This window comes from Symsagittifera roscoffensis, chromosome 4 (genome assembly GCF_963678635.1).
Source record: "Symsagittifera roscoffensis chromosome 4, txSymRosc1.1, whole genome shotgun sequence".
Taxonomy (NCBI): domain Eukaryota; kingdom Metazoa; phylum Xenacoelomorpha; order Acoela; family Convolutidae; genus Symsagittifera; species Symsagittifera roscoffensis.
Genome location: NC_087065.1, coordinates 26,796,843 through 26,814,683, shown reverse-complemented (window position 1 = coordinate 26,814,683; position 17,841 = coordinate 26,796,843). Strand labels below are relative to the sequence as shown.

Genomic DNA, 17,841 nt, shown 5'->3' with positions numbered 1-17,841 from the left:
AAGTAGTTTAAATCTAAACTAACGCAGTATTTAAATTGAGGAATATTCAAGATATGAGTCTAAAGACATTAGTAAATCTATCAATCAAATTTTATCAAATATTCTCTCTCGTCATCTTAGTTCATTTGTTTTGACACTTCAAGTGCCTTCTCAAACGTAGGTTGTAGGAAATAAAACGCAGTTAACTGAAAGACACATTGCATTACCAAAACCCCGAGTCCTCTGAACAGCCCAATTTGACCTTCATCTCTCGCTATTGAGGCGATACAATGAGTGAAGCCTCGATATTGTGTACTAATAGGCAGGACCTCTCCAGCCATATCTGTACTGTCAATGATACATCTTGTGCCTTGAATGCAAAGCCTGTTCAGAGAAGTTTGAGCAGGGTAAACTAAACAGGACGCCATAAACTTTGCTAATATAGTAGACAGCATCTGAGGGTATATGATTTCCATTTCCGGTTTGAAAGGCAACGGTAACTGTTTATCACGGTTGAAACACTTTTCAGCTTCTACTCTATGTCGGAAGTATATTAGCAAAGCACCTTTGATGAACTTGTAAGCTAGATAATGTCCTACATGACACAATGTCATTGGAATGACTAATTTCCACACAGGTAATGCTCTTTGCATAGATGACCTGACTTCGAAGACTCTTTTGAATCCTTCGCCAATGCCTTCTAAAATTCCTACGGAATCAGAGGCGGAGTAACTTTGAACCGTTTCGAACACAAACGAAGCATAAAACGGTGTCATAATGATACAGCTGGCTACTTTGACAAACAGATGCTGGAACAACTGTTTGAATGAGTAAACACTTCTAGCTTCTAAGGGATAATTCGTAGCACCACTGACGGCCGTTTCGCAAACTCTTGTCAGACCATGATATATCAGTGAGCTCTTCAGTCCCTTCCACATAGATCCGAATCCATGTAGTGATATTTGAGAATACACAAGAGGAAAAACTGTAAAAGGTGTGACATGGGGCCATCTAGACGAATAGTTCACTTGGCAGAGCATCTTCAGCATCGAAAATGGATGACATACTATGTGATCAACAAAGACTGAGGCAGCGTCAATGACTTGAGGCGGAAAAATTCTCTCAATGCTTCTTTCTTCTCTATTTGATGCTGGATCGTTGAACTGAAATTTAGCGTGCACAAGATCGGAAGCACAGTAGGGTCCATCTCCACGCTTATCGGGTTTCCCCAAAAAGGGTCCCAGCCTTTTATCATTCGATTTGTGTTGATGTGTTTGGTCCTGCGAAAACTGCCGCTGATCATGTCTAGGATTGGTAAACCTTGGACCCTCTAAACTGAAGTCAGTTCCATCGCCATAGTCATCATCGCTATTTTCATCATCAGTTGATTCATACCTCAATAAATCATTTTCCATTATCTGAAACAAGGCCTATGTATTACATTACTTTAGATTGTGGAACTCTTTAAAAATAACAGAACAGCTCTAAATGGCAAAAAAGTTTAACAAAAACAATGAATTTGAAACATGGAACAATTTTTCGTCAAAGAAACGTATCAGCTAAATGTATCGCCTTTCTGATGCTGTTGAACCGCTGATTTGAATCTTTCTTCTATCAGTGACATTTCGGAGAGCAGATCACTGACGGCTTCTTTGAAGGCATCATGAGGGGTTCTTCCTGGCGTTGTTTGCACTCTTATAACAACACTATTCTCAAGTGGATGAGGCTGTCGATATCCAGCAAAAATTACACAAGGGTCCTAAGTAGCAAGGTCACGTATTAAAAAACTAAACGCAACACATCTTAATTTACATTGCAGTAAAAAATACCTTCAGTAATTGATTTGTTATCAAATTTCCGACAGTGTGATCTTCACGATTCAGCGTAAAATGGGCAGCATTCGGTACTTTTGTATCTTTCTGAACAATAAGCTTCTTTTCTCCATCATGCAGAAGAAATGATTCAAATGACGGGGGCGCATTCATCTTTCTCTAACATGCAAAAACACGAGTTGCCGGTGGCTGTGCGTGTAGCTCAGAATAATCCGACCAAATTTTCAGAAAAATTACAGACAATTTTTGCTGACTTCAAATATTAGTGTTGTTTTTTAAAGCGTGATGTCATCATCATCATCATCAACGTTTTGTGTCTTTTTCCCGTGCTACACGGGGTTAGACAACAATGCCTTCCACAAATCCCTGTCCATGGCTTCCTCCTTTTTCAGTCCCAGCAAGGATAGGTCTTCCTCTATTGTTTTGTCCCATGTCTTCTTCGGCCTACCCTTTGATCTGGGTCCGGGGACACAAACGTTTGTTAGCGCATTTGCAAGGAGCACGCTCCTCTGAGTGTGCCCGAACCACCGAAGACGGGACCTCCTCAAATAAATGTCTAGATGGTCAATACCGCAACGCTCATAAATAGAACGAGAAGCGATCATATGTAGGTCAGTACCAATTACCCATCGCAGTACTTTAAGTTCCGTTGATCTCAATATTTTAAAATTTGAGTCTGTCATTGACCAAGTTTCAGCTCCATATAACAACACTGGACGCAGACAGCTCTTGTAGATCAAAACCCGCGGAACAAGTGGAAGATTCTTATCCAATAAGAGTCTGGATAGTTCTCTAAACTTCAACCAGAAGGAATTTATGCGGGCTCGCACAGCAGTTTCCACCTTCCCATCCGGATGAAGCATGTCCCCCAGATATTTGAACTGACCCACCTTTTCAATTTCACCATCTGCAAGTGTGATTTTACTATCTGTTGCCTTGGATTTGGGATTCTGGCAAACTTTGCAAACAAAGGTTTCAGAGAGGCGTTGGCTTGCCCGCAAGCCACTGCACCTTCTGTGTACCCATAGCCTGCATGAAGTACACATCATAGAATTACTACCGACCCCTTTGCTGCAAACCCCACAAGGGTAATCACCCGACTTTATGGTCTTTCCCTCTTCCCCGGTAACCATTAACTTCGTTTTGTCCATGTTAACTTTCATGCCATTTGATTCAAAAATTGTTCTCCACTTTGCAAACTTTTGCAACACGCCCTCGAAGGTCTCACTTGTCAGCACCAAGTCGTCTGCAAACAGAATTTCCCATGGAATTCCGTCACCACATTCCTTGGTGAGTTCTTCAATTATCAGAATGAAGAGCAGTGGACTCAAGACAGAGCCCTGGTGCACACCAGTGTTGACCTGGAATTGGTTTGACCTTTGATTTCCTCGCCTCATACAGGAGACCGAGTTTCTGTATAACGACATGACCGTTTTGACTAGATTCTCAGGGACGTATTGTCTCCTAAGAGACCACTCGATCAAATATCTTGGTACTTTATCGAAGGCTTTTTCTAAGTCTACAAAGACATGATAAAGCTTTTGTTTCTTTGCTAAGAACTTTTCCTGCAACCTACGGAGCAGATGAATAGCATCGGTTGCGCTTCGGTTAGGCATAAAGCCTCTTTGTCTGTCATTTATCGATACAATGCCGCGAAGGCGTGATTCGATGACACGCTCAAAAACCTTCATAGGGTGCTCTAATAGGCGAATCCCCCTGTACGATCCACATAGCAAGGGGTCCCCTTTTCCTTTGTAGATGGTCACGGTATCACTCGTACACCACTCATCCGGGATTTTCCCCGAGTCAATGACACTTTGTAGAACGCTTGTCAAGACAGAGAAATTGGATGCGTCCAAGGCTTTCAGCATTTCAGCCGTTATGGACGATGGTCCGGGTGTTTTACCGTCAGATGAATGCATAACTGCCTTGCCAACTTCAGTTTCGGTAATTTCCCTGATAGGCCCATGGATGGGAAGAGAGTCCATCATAGAACCGATGGCTGGTTTGGAAGAGAGCGAGTCAAAATACTCGCGCCATCTTTCGAGGACATCAGTCCCGTCAGTGAGGAGTATGCCACTTTCGTTCTTAATGAATTTACCTCCCCGAACATCATGACTTTCGGTAGCTGTGCATCTGGCCAATCGGAACATTTTCTCACGACCTTTTTTGCTATTTAAGTCTGCACACCACCTTTGACATGCGTTAGCTTTAGCTCTAGAAACTTCTCGTTTGGCCTTCTTTTTCAACTCGGCGTATACGAGTTTGTTTGCAGTTGTGTCACTGGCCTTGAACTTTTTATAGGCTTCCCGCTTAGCTTTCAGTGTCTCCCTCATAGCTTCGTCCCACCACCAATTGTCATGATTGAATTGTTTCTTGTTGCTTTTCACTCCACAAACTGTCCTAGCTGAATCTACAATTGCGTGTTGTAATTCTTTCCAGGAAATATTTGGTGACAATTTTTCACTCAACTTCTCATTTAACTGGCTTTGATGCACTGCATCCTTCAATTTATGCGATTTAATCGTGGTTATCTGGCCTTTCGCTTTCTTTGTCTTAGAACATCTAACTTTGAAATATGCACAGCATAGTTTATGTTGCGGTGCTATACATTCTCCTGGGAAAGTCGTGAAATTCGTGATATTACGCCGAACATTTCGATTGCATAGGAACAGATCCAGCTGACTGCGTCTATCGCCACTGGCATAGGTCCAATGCTGTTGTTCCCTTTTCCTGAAGAATGTATTTGCTATCTGAAGATTATGGGCAAGGCATAGATCCAGGACTCTGATACCCTCAGGGTTTCTTCCTCCCACTCCATACCTGCCAAGAACTGATTCGTAGTTTATTTGGTCCGAACCACAGTGTCCGTTCATGTCGCCAGCAATGACCACCTCTTCTTTATTTGGCAATTTAAATAGAAAGTCGCAAAGCGCCATATAAAACAAATCTTTCTCTATATCAAGGCGGCCCTGCTGGGGAGCATAAACAGAAACAAAGTTGTAAATTTTGCTTTCAATTATCACCTTAGCACATATAATGCGGTCAGATAATCTCTCCAGGGATAGAATATTCTCCGTTAACCTGTCTTTCACAAGTATTCCGACGCCGTTTGTACCTTCATTGTTTCCCTTCCATAGAAGTTTATACCTTTCCGACCCTTCACCAAAGTAACGTGTACCTTCATTTCTATAGCGGACCTCCTGCAGACAACAGATGTCTACTTTCCTCCTGGATAACAACTGACACAGCTCAATAGACTTGCTTTTGAGCGTGCCAATGTTTAGCGTACCTAAAACGAAAGAAGTAAAGACCGTGAGATTTTTAGCACCCTCTCCCCATTTAAGGGGGGCACGGGACTGAGGGCCAGAGCTTGTTGTGTATGACATTCAAATGACGGGGGCGCATTCATCTTTCTCTAACATGCAAAAACACGAGTTGCCGGTGGCTGTGCGTGTAGCTCAGAATAATCCGACCAAATTTTCAGAAAAATTACAGACAATTTTTGCTGACTTCAAATATTAGTGTTGTTTTTTAAAGCGTGATGTAATGAGAACAATCGAAATGCGTAGAAAGTTATTGAATTACGCATATTCGACATTTGCCTTCAAAACACGAATCACAGAACAAAAAAAAATAAGTTTTTTGTCCCGAATATTTGCAATGATTTTTTGGAATGTTTTTACCAAGGAAGCGACAGGTTGGATGAGGCCATGTCAACGCTAATTAAATGCATTCAACGAACAATTTAGGAATAGTTCAATCAGTTTTAATAGCATTTAGAGACTTGTCATTTTCTTTATTCTTATCTCTTAAGGTAATCAGAAGGTCAAAAGTATCATAGTAACCGAGGTTACAGTCATGAGTCCCTCAAGAACACGCAACTCGACGCGAGATAATATAATATACAAGTGTTACAGGTAAAAAATTTCGTCGAGAGTTATTTTGTCATTTATTGTTCCGAGTACGCAAGCGGCGTTCGCAATCTGTATTGCCAGGGAGATTCTGTTTTAAAAAGCTGCCTGCTCTGGGTTCCTCAGTGCATATGCTTAGGTTCTTACAAAGCTTGCTCAAAAAAACTTCTGTGCTGTGGCCGGCCGCGCCCTGAATTTCAAAAGCTAGCGGTTGAAAAAGATATCCATCATTTACAAGATCTTTATACTTGTCAATTTTTCGCTCTTCCGCTTCAGCGGCAGCCGTAACAGGGTTACAAACAGACCCGGCATTAATCTTACAAGGAGCTAAGGAGTCTACTACCGTTACACCCCACAAAAGCTGCTTACCATCAGCCCATGGAACGAAGATCAAACCGTCTGGTCGCTTCTGATCGGTCCTGTAGAGGTGTCGTGGTTCTAAAACAGACGGAATGTGAGTAGATGATAGACTCTGCTTTATAAGGGCATTCAGGTTTGAATGCCTAGAGAATCTCCCTGCACTTTTGAGGCAAGAAAGACCATGCCAACCATCCTCGGTAACGTCTTTTCCGCACACACATTTATGCCGTTCGCATATTTTTGATCCTAATCGAAGTCCTATCGCAATTCTGAGTTGTTGGTTCGACAGTTTTAACCTTAAATTTTGGCACGGGATGACGTTCAACCATTGGGAGCCAAATCTATCATGGAACGCGTTAAACTTTTTTACGTCCATTGGTTCGAGTCGTACAATCAAGTCTGCAATTTCGCTGTCAAAAATTGGCTCCGTCCAATTTTTTTGGATTTCATTTTCCGGAGCCATTTAAATTTTTCAATTTCATGAGGTTCCATCCACATGCTCCAAACCAAAGATTTCGCTCAAGGCATCTTTTGCTCCTACTGCTGAGGCTAAGAAAGCGGGTAAAGCGAGTAGACGAGCGGAAGAAACGCCCAAGCCACCTTTGGCTGCCGGGAGAACTGCTTGTAAAAACTGGTTATCATCCATTTTCACGTTAGTGACCTTGCATAACGAACTTCTTAGTAATTTATCGTAACGTTCCAAAAAATCATCATTTTGCTCGTACGCAAAAAATATAGGAGTTTTGGCATGCTAAAGCAGTTTTTCAGGAGGTAAAAACCATAATGGGCGTCTAGTTTGTCAATGACATCCGAGATTTTTTCAAGTTCTTTAATTTTTTCGTCAAGCAATTCTTTTCGGCAAAGTTCGCCGATTGGAGATCCTAAAATGAGGAGTTCTTCTTTTGTTTTTATTTTTATTTTGGGGCATATTTTTCGAAATTGTGTTAAAATTGAATTATACTGTGTACTAATAGTCGGTCCCAAAAAACAAAGTTCACACTTCTCAGTGTTTAAGCTCAGGCCGTAAATTTGTTCCGATTTCAGAATGTTTTTAAGGTCCCGTAGTACTACCTTATAGTCGTCGGCTAAATTCCCAACATCTAAATACCAGATGTTAATTTTTCACTCCAACTGTTTGACTAGTGTATGAATTGTTTCCGCAAAAAGGGGTGGGGCTTCAGGATCACCTTGTTGAGTTTCGTCTTCTGACATTATGACAGAGCTTCCATAAAAAAGGTAACTAGGTTTACCATACGCGCAATGGGTGTAATTATACAATTCGGGGCGATTTGAATAAACATGATTCAGCATTGTTTCTCTGCTTAAAGAGTTAAAGGCATTCTTAAAATCTACTTTTAAAAGAACAGTGCATTTTGGATTGTCGTCGCGTTCAATTAGGTTTCGAAACGAGTGCGCAGCTATTTCTGCTCCTCGCTTGGTACCGCATCCTACCTGTACGTTTCCGAAAAAATTTTGTCGCTCGGAAAGGGACTTGCTTCCAGCGCATTTAGACGCAATACGTCTCAGCGTGTTGCCTATGGTAATCGGTCTCATCCCTCCGTCTATCTTTATGAGGGCGATAAGCTTTGCGCCAAAAAAGAAAGGTCTTAGTGGTTCGGGTATTTTGCCATCTCCAATGAGGTTTATCAGCTTAGTAAGCGATTTCAGAAAATTAAGTCCTGCACTGCCATTCGAATTACTAACAAGATCTTTAAAAATTTGAGGAACTATTTTATCAGGACCTGCTGCTGATCCGTTTGGAAAGGATATTATCGCTTTGTATAGGTCGAAATCGGTTACGAAAAAACTATCCAACTTTTCTGGATTTGGAGCTGCAAATTTGGCTCGCTGCGGGTGCTTAGACAACAATTTTTGATAGTTATCAGTTGAAAAAGGAGCTATTTTGTCATCCGAAGCAGCAAGCCTTATTCCTCCCTTTACATTTCCTTCATCGAGCTTACTACTTATTAACTTTATTCTCTGCTCGAGGTCACTCAGAGGCGGGCTTGAAACTTGGTGATGGGGTTTTGGAAGTGACACGTCATTTGCTCGAATTTTTTTATTTATCAAAGAACTCATGTTTGTGGTCTGTTTGCGTCCACTTCTTTTCGGTTGCTCCAAAAAAAACAATAACGACGTTAAAAAAATTAGCCATTTTGTAACATCCTCTACATTGTAGACGATGTCATTTATTTTGTCCGACAGACTTTCCGCCAAGGGAACACGCGAGTCTTTTGGTACTCTCTTGAGTACTCGGACATTTGAGATGGCTGTATTAACATAATTGTCTAGCACTAAATCATTACCTATTGTTGCTTTTTTAACAGATTTTACATCAACGCAAAAAGGACACTGAAACCATTGGGTTTTCTTAGAGTCGCTAAGAGAAATATTTACACAACTGATATGATACCAACTAGAACAACAATCACATCTAATCCAATTTATCAGTCCTGAAAGTTTTCAGCAATCTTTGCCTGTACACTCTTTGTTGTTTTTCCTCATCTTGACGCAGCATAAAGGTAAAAAAAGGATATTGACTGAACTTTAGTGGAATGAATTAACCCATGATAAGCGGTTAGTAGGAATTTTACAAATCAGCATATAAAAAACAAGACAATTAAATTAATTTAAATTTTAAAATCGAATTATAAAAATCAAAAACAAGGAACAATCTCACCCGAGCTCAGTAGGTCCAGCGGCGCACCACCAGACTCCTCAAGCCAGTTCCAGTTTCCCACCTCCCCACAGAAAGCCACTTGACAGACCTGTCTCTAAAATCCCTCAGAGGGCGCTCCACATACAGGCACAAACATCAAACATAACAAATCTATTTAATAAGTTTATCACAACAATTAGGCTAAAACAACAATTAGGCTAAGTTTATCACAACAATTAGACTTGTCATTTAAACACTACCCTCCTCGATTATTTCAATAAAACTGTCAAGGCTATTATGGTTTTTCAGTTGCTTAGACCCCCAAATGCAACGCCTTGCACTTCTTAGGAGGGCAAACTTTAATTGGTTCTTTTGAATTTTCATAAGGAAGGAAGGAACCTTAAATTAGATATAAATCAATATCTATAAACCAAAATTTATATTTTATTAAGTCTGCGCAGCAGGCGATCAGGGAATATCTTTAACCGACCCACTTGTTGTAGGAAGGTCACGACTTCACAATCTATCAGAGGAATAGGTTGACCGCGTTGGCAGCAAGGCATAAAGGTTGTGATAAACTTATTATATAGAATTCCTTTCCCCGTATACAAACTGTGTAATTTCAGATATATGCCCTAGAGCTAAATCTAAAATCGGATGATTAAACGGAAAAATGGCAAAGTCCTGCTGCTCTAGGTGTTGCAGGTGAAGACTTATGGTGCACTTTGTTGGCGCGAGCTCTTTTCGAGCGGCCATCGACACATCCCCTAAAAATTTTCAACGAAAAATATTCCCCATCCAGACATCAGTAGGAGGATTGAGCATCAACCCTGCTACAAAAAAGAACTACCAGTCGATCCAGAAGAACGAAGACAAACTTATTCTGTGGCATAACTTGATCAACAATACTGTGGCCCCCCACCACAGCAACAGTTGGAAACCTAGTTCAGTAGAACTATTGCTTTCGACTCTCCACGGACAGCGTCACCGGATCGCAGCATTAGTATACTAAAAACGAACCAACACCACAGACATACTCAAAAGATTGAGAACATTGGACATCCTCATTATCCCAGTAAAAAAGTTGTTATCTACAATAAAGAGAAAGAACAACAGAATCTTGCGAGATTCGCGGCAAATTCACCCGTCTTCGATCCTTGAAGAGAAACTTATCAGAATCGTCTACAGAAGTAGAAAAAACTTGAAAAAATTAGTCCTGAAGAAACGGTCAAAAACTGCTACGAAGAAGTCAAAGAAACAGTCAACGAAATTTTTGCAAAAAAAGTAAAATTCAAACGTTTTCGCAACTATGTGCATCGTCAGGATTTTTACAATGAACTAATCTTAATGACGATAAAACATCAAATTACAAATGTTATTTACAATGATTCACATACAATTTGGTTCTAAACAATCATGTTAAAAAATTAGCCAATCACAGTTGACCTCTAAATTACTAATAAAATTAAAATACTTTTAACCTCTAAAATTAATTAATCATTTTGAAATTAACTTGTCTGGAAGTTTCTGAATCATAATTTCGATTTAGGAATGTGCGTTTTAAATAAAAAAAACAAAAATATTTCGGGACTAAATTTTCAGTGTTAACTACCTGCTCCTAAACTCATCGCGCGTGTTCAAGCCCGGTTTCTCTTTCCTGATATGTATTGCCTCTAATAATAACAATTTTGTGTGGTTGTTTGACTTAGCTATAATTTCCCAACTAAGATCTGCGCTATTTCCCTCAAGTTGGCATTGCTGGAGGTGGAGGCCTACCGGCGAGTCTGCTTTCTTATGTTACTCAATTCTAGTGGTCAAATGTCGAACAGTTTGTCCGACATAGGTGCATGTGCATTCCGTACAAGACAGTTTATAAACCACTCTCGACTTGAGATCAAAAGAAAATGCTGACTTCAGTGATGGTAAACATGATGCTTGTTTTTTGTGGTCCTTAGTTAAATTTCGTAATCGTTACCAAAGTATTGGCTCTGGTTACCTCTATATTGCACCATCAGCAATGGGGGCTTCACATCCTTTGGTAATTGAATTGACAAACACCTCTCACTATTCAGGGGCTTGCGCTTACCCTCGACGATCTTGCACAAGGCGTCTGAAGCCACCTTTGCGGACCAATTTTCCGGGTACTGATTTGTCAGCAATTGCGCCCTATTAGTTTCCATAGCCTTATCAAATTGCTCCCAGCTAGATGCACTCCTAAGAACCCTGTGTACAGTGCCTTGGATAACACTACGCTTATACTGAGTTGGGGCGCAGCTTCTATAGTTCAGTATAGTCCCTGTATCTGTTGCTTTTTGATACCAACTGCAAGTTACACGCCTACCCTGCGATACATTTATGTTCAAATCCAGGAACTGCAAATTCCCCTCCGAATTAGTTTTCTCTAGAGTGAACTGCAGATTTGGATCAAGAGAATTGGCGCCATCGAGAAGACCACTCGGCTCCCCTCTGACTGTTCTAACAATGTCATCCACATACCTGAGGAACAATTTCATCTGTGGAGTATCCTTATCCTTCACAGTAGCAGCCTTCACAGTACCAGACTATCTCGATTATTGATGCGTATAGGTCATCGGATGTTTTTCCGCATTTAAGGAGATACCAGTTTCGGCAACTCTCGCATTCAACCCCCTTTGATCTATATGTGACTTTCCTGCTGCAACATGGGCACAAGCCGTTTTTGACATTTATTTGCTGTATCTCTGTTCCCACTGGTATTTCTTGTCTTGGAGCAAACTCGTATTCTTTCAGCCATAAGTTTGCAAGAATTACAGCGAGTGACGCGCCCATTGCTAAACCATCAACTTGTACATACCATGAAGCATTACACTTGAAATATACTTTGCTGACCGCCATACTCAAAAGCCTTTTCATGGTTGCTCTTTGAATTTCAAGAGGAGACTCCTGGCTGTACAGCTTCTGTAAAGCAATTTCATTTGCCTCCTTCAGGGGAATGTTGGTGTACACACTTTTCACACCAAGAGATATTATGGTTTCATCCGGATCTAGAGCAATGTTTTCAATTGTTTCTCTGGCCTCTTCAGTATTCTTTTCTATATTGACTCCATCGATGTTGTCAAAAAACTTTGCAAGCATTTTGTTCAGATTCTCATACAAGCTGCCTGGAAGTGATAGTACTGGTCGTACGGGGTGTCTCAGCTTTGTGTACCTTAGCTAAACCGTACAAACGGGAAGGTTGCCCCCCTGTTGACCACATCTTAGAATACAACTGATTTTTTGTCTCGTCTCTTTTGTTCATGGCTAGTAATTCTTTGTTAAGTTCATTTTCAATTTTCAGTATAATCTCATTAGTGGTTGCATTTTTTTTCACAAACTGAGCAGATTGCAACAACGATTCCAGCTTTGATTCATACGTTTGTTTCCTCATTATGCAAAAACCAACCTCCTTATCAAAAGGCACAGCCAGGAATCCATTATCCTTGGGATATTTCCTCGTTTTTTCAACGGCTTTGTCTCTTGGGGTTTGCCTTACGTTTTTTGCATATGCCTTTGCCGCGACTTCTTTATCAAATATTGTTTCACCAGATGTTTTTTGATTTTTCAATTGTGAGAGGAAAATGCCGATATCCGCCAAAAAGTTTGTTTCGTTAAATTTGTCTCTAATGAGATGCTTCGGGCCCATTGATAGCACTTCATATACCCATTCAGGCAGTTCAATGTTATCAAGTACCCTAACTCATCACTCATTTCTCCCCCCAAGAGGTTTATCTTGTCTCTCGGACAGTTTTTCTAACTTTTTTCAATAGTTTTCTGATGTTGTCTTCAAGCTTGCCTCAACTTGACGCCTCACGAATCGGGAATTGGATGCCCACCACTGTTCGTCAACTTCTTTTTGCACCAGTGATCTTGCTTTCATTAGCATCTCCTCGTACGTTTTCCTATCCTCATTTGCCCTAGAAGTTTCAGTCCTTAGTAGTTTCAATTGAAAATTATGCACAGCTTGGTCCAAAAAAAAACAGTTCTCGGGGACCCTAAACTTCAAAAAGTCCGGTATTAGATAGTTTTTCAGACATTTTCTCGGAAACTTCAGTCTATGTACAGATACTTGAACTTTTTAAAAAATTTTTAAATAGTCTAACACAATTTTCTAAAATAGTTTTCTTTTTGAAATTTGTCTGACCTAAACAGCAGGCAACAGTAATGTGGTCATTGTTTTGCAGGCCACGAGTAATGAAACTCACAAGGCACAAAGCAAAACAAATCACACTCTCTTCACCTCTGTCTTTGAAGCGCAGACACTTCCCCTGCCTTCAGTTTCTGCTCACGTCTTGCTTTCGTTTTCCTCCTTGTCTGTGATGGTCTCTGTTGTTTGCCCCTGATGTTGCCACTCAGCTCTGACAGCCTTTCTTTGTGCGCCACTACCAATCGCAATGATTTCAGCTCCAATTCAACACTCTAGTGCAGCTTCAAATATTCCTTGAGCTGCTCTGGGTCGTTTTGCCTGCTCTTGGAGCTGGAATAATGAGCACACCTGTGCCGAGAAGCTGATTAAACAAGTCGGGCGTTCCTTCTCTTCTGCAATAGACGATCGCCAATATCTGCTGCTTCTTCGACTTCAAATAGTTTGTCAGCTCCTCGACACCGGCTGGGCAATAGTTGTTTGTTCTGTGGCTGCTTTTGGTGTTGTTCACCACGTCGTGCCACAAAACCACTTTTTTCTCTTTCAGTGGACTGTCTTCCAGTAATCGTCGCAGCTTCTTTCTTTGGTTGAGCAAGTTGTTATTAAGGGATAGGCCAGGAATTGCTGTAACAAGGCTCTCGTATTGCGTTTTTTCACCTGTGTTAAAGGTGTTGATGCTGTGGAACAGGGAGTTAGCTGCTACAATATGAAACAAAATCGGTGACTCAAATAAAAATTGGTCATATTTCACGTCTCGATAAAAAAAACACTATAAAAATTCCCTATACATTGATGAAAATCATTTAAAAAATTTTATACTGGCCCTTTAGTGGAAAAACAGTTGGAATTTTATGCTCTTCGCCTTTTGGTTTATCACGAATTGAAAAGTAAATTTGAAGAAGTTTTTGCTAAAAAGTAAATTTCATACGTTTTTGCAACTATGTGCATCGTCAGGATTTTACAATAAACTAATCTAAATGACGACAAAACATCAATTGACAAATGTTCTTTACAAAAACTCACATACAATTTGGTTCTAAACCATCAGGTTAAAAAATTAGCCAATCACAGTTGACCTCTAAATTACTAATAAAATTAAAATACTTTTAACCTCTAAAATAATTAAACATTTTAAAATTAATTTGTCTGGAAGTTTCTGAGTCAAAGTTTCGATTTAGACATGTGCGTTTTAAATAAAAAACCAAAATTATTTTGGGACAAAATTTTCAGTCCCAAAAAAAATTAAGTCCCAATTTGCTGTTCTTTTTCTGCCGTCGAAGCGAAGGCAGAAAAAGAACAACAAAAAATAAAAAGTAAGAAGCTTTTTCTGAAATTACAAGGATAGCTTCTTGGGACTTAATTGTCTTAGAGCGGCCCAGTAATTTTCGTGAAGTTGATTTCATTAGGTAGCTTCTTGAGACTTAAGTGTCTTAGAGCAGCCTGATAAAATCAAACTTAATTTGCCTCCAAAACCAAAAACTAGACGTAAAGGTACTGAATCTCTGAGTGAAATGGACGCTTGGCAAAGTAAATGTGCAATAAGCCCTATGGTAACATCGATGATAAAGTAATGGAGTGTGATAAATGTCATGAACACCTTTGTACAACGTGCATAAATTTGTCTGACTAATCCTACGATTACATGTGTCAACCAGGAGTCATCTGGTGTTGCAGTTCCTGCACACGGAAGGTGAAACTTCTAATTGAAGCTGACAAGAATCCAGAACCGGATTCACTAAGGAGCGATCTGGACAAAACAATGGTGAACCTAAACCACATGATGAACGTCTTCCACAAGTTTGTAGCAGGACCAAGAGCCGTGAATCAAACTGAACAGAAACCTTGGGACGTGGCCCAACATTCGAAAATCAAGCCACTAAAAGAAATTATATTGGAAGCATCTGAAGAGCAAAAAAGAGAAGAAGAAGACTACAAAAAAAGAAAACAGAACTTGATAATTTACAAAGCATCTGAGAGTACCCACCAAGATGGACATAACAGAAAGGTAGAAGGCAAACATCTGATAGAAACATTTCTAGCATCGGTCGAAATGAGAAACAAAACAGCCACAAACTTTGTCCGACTTGGGAAGAAGAACGATAGAGCCACGACAAACAGACCACTGCTAGTATCCTTTGATAACGAAAAAGATGTAAGCGAGATAATGAAAATCTGGAATAAATTAAAAGATGCCGAATATAAAATTAAAAACCTGCGGATTGGCCCAGACAGGAGTCTCAAGGAACGAGAACAAGTCAGAAGATTGATAGCAAAGTCAAAAACTTGAACGAAAAGGAACAAGAAGACTACGTGCACCTTGTGAGGGGGTTGCAAATAATGAGAATGAGGAGAAAAACTTCAAACCGGTCTTTATTATTTTGGTACACAATCATAGACACATTAACTCAAGACAAACTGCACGAAATCACTTAAAGAATGAATCAAGAAAAATGCAAGCCTGATGTCATCGCTCTAGTTGAAGGCAAACCGAAACATTCTTGCACAGAATGGAATCCAGTACTGCATAAAATCCAAAACTATAACATAGAATCAGTAAATATGAACCCATCTGATCAAGGGCGCGAAATTTTAGTTTATATTAAGGAAAACATTGACTACTCCTTGAACAAAAATAATTCTACTTTCTGTGAAAACTGGTTTTTAAAAGCTAAAATTGGCAGGAACATCATCAACTTTGTTGTATTGTATAGAAGTCCAAAATCAACTAAAGAAAATAACCACCAACTAAAAAAATTTGATCGCGAAATTGAACTAAACACAGTCAAATGACTCAACACTATTAGTGGGAGACACAAATCTACCGCAGATAGATTGGGAGGCCATGAGTACGTTAAAAGATGAAAATAGCACTGAGTTCACTTTTGTAGAGGCATTAAAAGACGCACTACTAACACAACACATCAAAGAGCCTACAAGGCTCGCTGGCAGAGACAAGGCATCACTGCTTGATGTTGTGATGTCAGATATAGTCTTAAAAGATCAAGACACCACCTTAGAGGCACCAATCGGAAAAAGTGACCACGTCCTTGTCAAGTTAGATGTGCCAGTAAAGAGAGTTAAATCGAAATGTAAAAACCGCAATGTAGAAACTATGAAAAGGGAGACTACCACGGGATGAGAAACCATCTAGCTGATCCAACGGTTCAGTTAAAAACATGGGAAAAACTGAAAAACTGCATGAAAGAATTAGCCGAAAAATTCGTGCCTCTAAAAGAGATACGCAGCAGTGGCAACCAAATGCCGCTAGCAAGATCTGTGCGCATGAAGATAAAAGGAAAAAGAAAGCCTGGAAAACATTCAAAAGCTATCAAACAGCCAAAAACTTTAAATAAAAACAAAACCAAACATAATGAAGTTAGATCTGCCACACGATCGGAGGCACTCACACGTGAAAAAATATATATCATCAGAAGTTAAAACTAAACCGAAAAAATTCTGGAGTTACATACGCCAAAAAACTACCATATGAGAATCAAGCGCCGCTTTAATAAAAACCAAATGGTATGCTAACTGACATAGACGACGAAAGGGCAGAAGTACTCTCAAACTTCTTTGCATCGGTTTTCACTGACGAACCCCCGGGTAACTGGGAGATCAGCCCTCCACCAACCGCTAGCACTGATGACAACCTGGAGCTAACAATCAATGACATCCGAGAAGAACTCAATCGGTTAGACACCTCAAAATTGCCTGGAACAGATGGAGTTCATCCTAGGGTTCTATTTGAATTACGAGAAATCAATTTAAAACCACTTTTGATTATTTTTCAAACCTCTTGGGAGACAAACAAATTACCCGAAGACTGGAACTTGGCTAACATTTCTGCAATATTCAAAAAAGGTAAAAAATCGATGGCAGATAACTATAGACCAATCAGTTTAATATCAATATGTTGCAGGTTGTTCGAAAAGTTTGTTCGAAAGCATTTAATGGATCATTTCAATGAAGAAGTGCTAATAATAAATGCACAATACTGTTTTCCATCTGGACGTTCACTGAACTTACAAGTTCTGAAAGTGATTGATGAGTTCACCAGGGCAATGGACAAACATGAAATTGTCGACGTGATCTACTTGGACTTCAAGAAAGTCTTCGATTCGGTACCACACAAAAGACTGATCGGAGTTCTTAAACAATATGGAGTAATTGGAAGAACCTTGAACTGGATAACAGACTTTCTTTCGAGAGGACAACAGAGAGTGGTAATTAACGATTCAATATCCTCATGGCAGCCAGTAAAAAGTGGGATACCCCAGAGTTCAGTACTCGGCCCAGTACTGTTTTTAATATACATCAACACAATGCCGGACAAAATAACGTCAAAAATATATCTATTTGCTGACGATGCGAAATTATACCGTCAAATTGAAGACAAATTGGATGTAAAACGCATACATGAAGATTTACAGTCACTAGACACTTTGTCTGGCCAAAGTCTTTTGTCTTTTAATATCGATAATTGTGTTCACATGAGAATAGGAACCAAGAAAGTGGATATGGAGAGGAACTATAAAATCAATGGCGAAAACATTCAAGGAGTGCAACTCGAAAAATACCTGGGTATCTGGCTTGACAACAAACTGACACTCGAAAACACATCACTAAAAAAGCCAATAAGGCAAACGGCATTATAGCAGTAAGTAAGAAAAGCTTCACTACAGTCACAAAACAAGTTTTTTAAACATCTACAAATGCTTGATACGGCCACACCTCATTTGCGAACTTAATCTGGCACCTAAGGTTGATCAAGCATGAAAAGATCTTGGAAAACTTACAAAGAAGAGCCACGCGTGTAGTTATTGCTATAAAAAAATCTATCCTATTACGAACGCCTTAAATAACTGAATCTATCATCGCTGGAATACAGAAGGAAAAGATGGACAAGATGGATTTTAATAGAAATGTATAAAATTTGCT

At 39.8% G+C, this 17,841-nt stretch overlaps 3 protein-coding genes across 3 annotated transcripts; all 3 read right to left on the bottom strand.

Moving 5' to 3' along the window:
• Nucleotides 1-18: 18 nt before the first annotated feature.
• LOC134843737 (mitochondrial outer membrane protein SLC25A46-like) lies at nt 19-8,938 on the bottom strand. The gene is made up of 2 exons (XM_063859992.1): nt 8,920-8,938; nt 19-1,413 (listed from the first exon to the last, which is right to left on the bottom strand). Exon 2 carries the CDS (start codon nt 1,392-1,394, stop codon nt 117-119), a length of 1,278 nt encoding a protein of 425 aa, XP_063716062.1. The 5' UTR covers nt 1,395-1,413; nt 8,920-8,938; the 3' UTR covers nt 19-116.
• Nucleotides 1,480-8,941, bottom strand: LOC134843738 (DNA-directed RNA polymerase II subunit RPB11-like). The gene is made up of 3 exons (XM_063859993.1): nt 8,919-8,941; nt 1,809-1,973; nt 1,480-1,738 (listed from the first exon to the last, which is right to left on the bottom strand). Exons 2-3 carry the CDS (start codon nt 1,962-1,964, stop codon nt 1,535-1,537), a joined length of 360 nt encoding a protein of 119 aa, XP_063716063.1. The 5' UTR covers nt 1,965-1,973; nt 8,919-8,941; the 3' UTR covers nt 1,480-1,534.
• LOC134844819 (uncharacterized) lies at nt 2,626-4,750 on the bottom strand. The gene is made up of 3 exons (XM_063861634.1): nt 3,534-4,750; nt 3,040-3,275; nt 2,626-2,840 (listed from the first exon to the last, which is right to left on the bottom strand). Exons 1-3 carry the CDS (start codon nt 4,748-4,750, stop codon nt 2,626-2,628), a joined length of 1,668 nt encoding a protein of 555 aa, XP_063717704.1.
• Nucleotides 8,942-17,841: the final 8,900 nt, after the last annotated feature.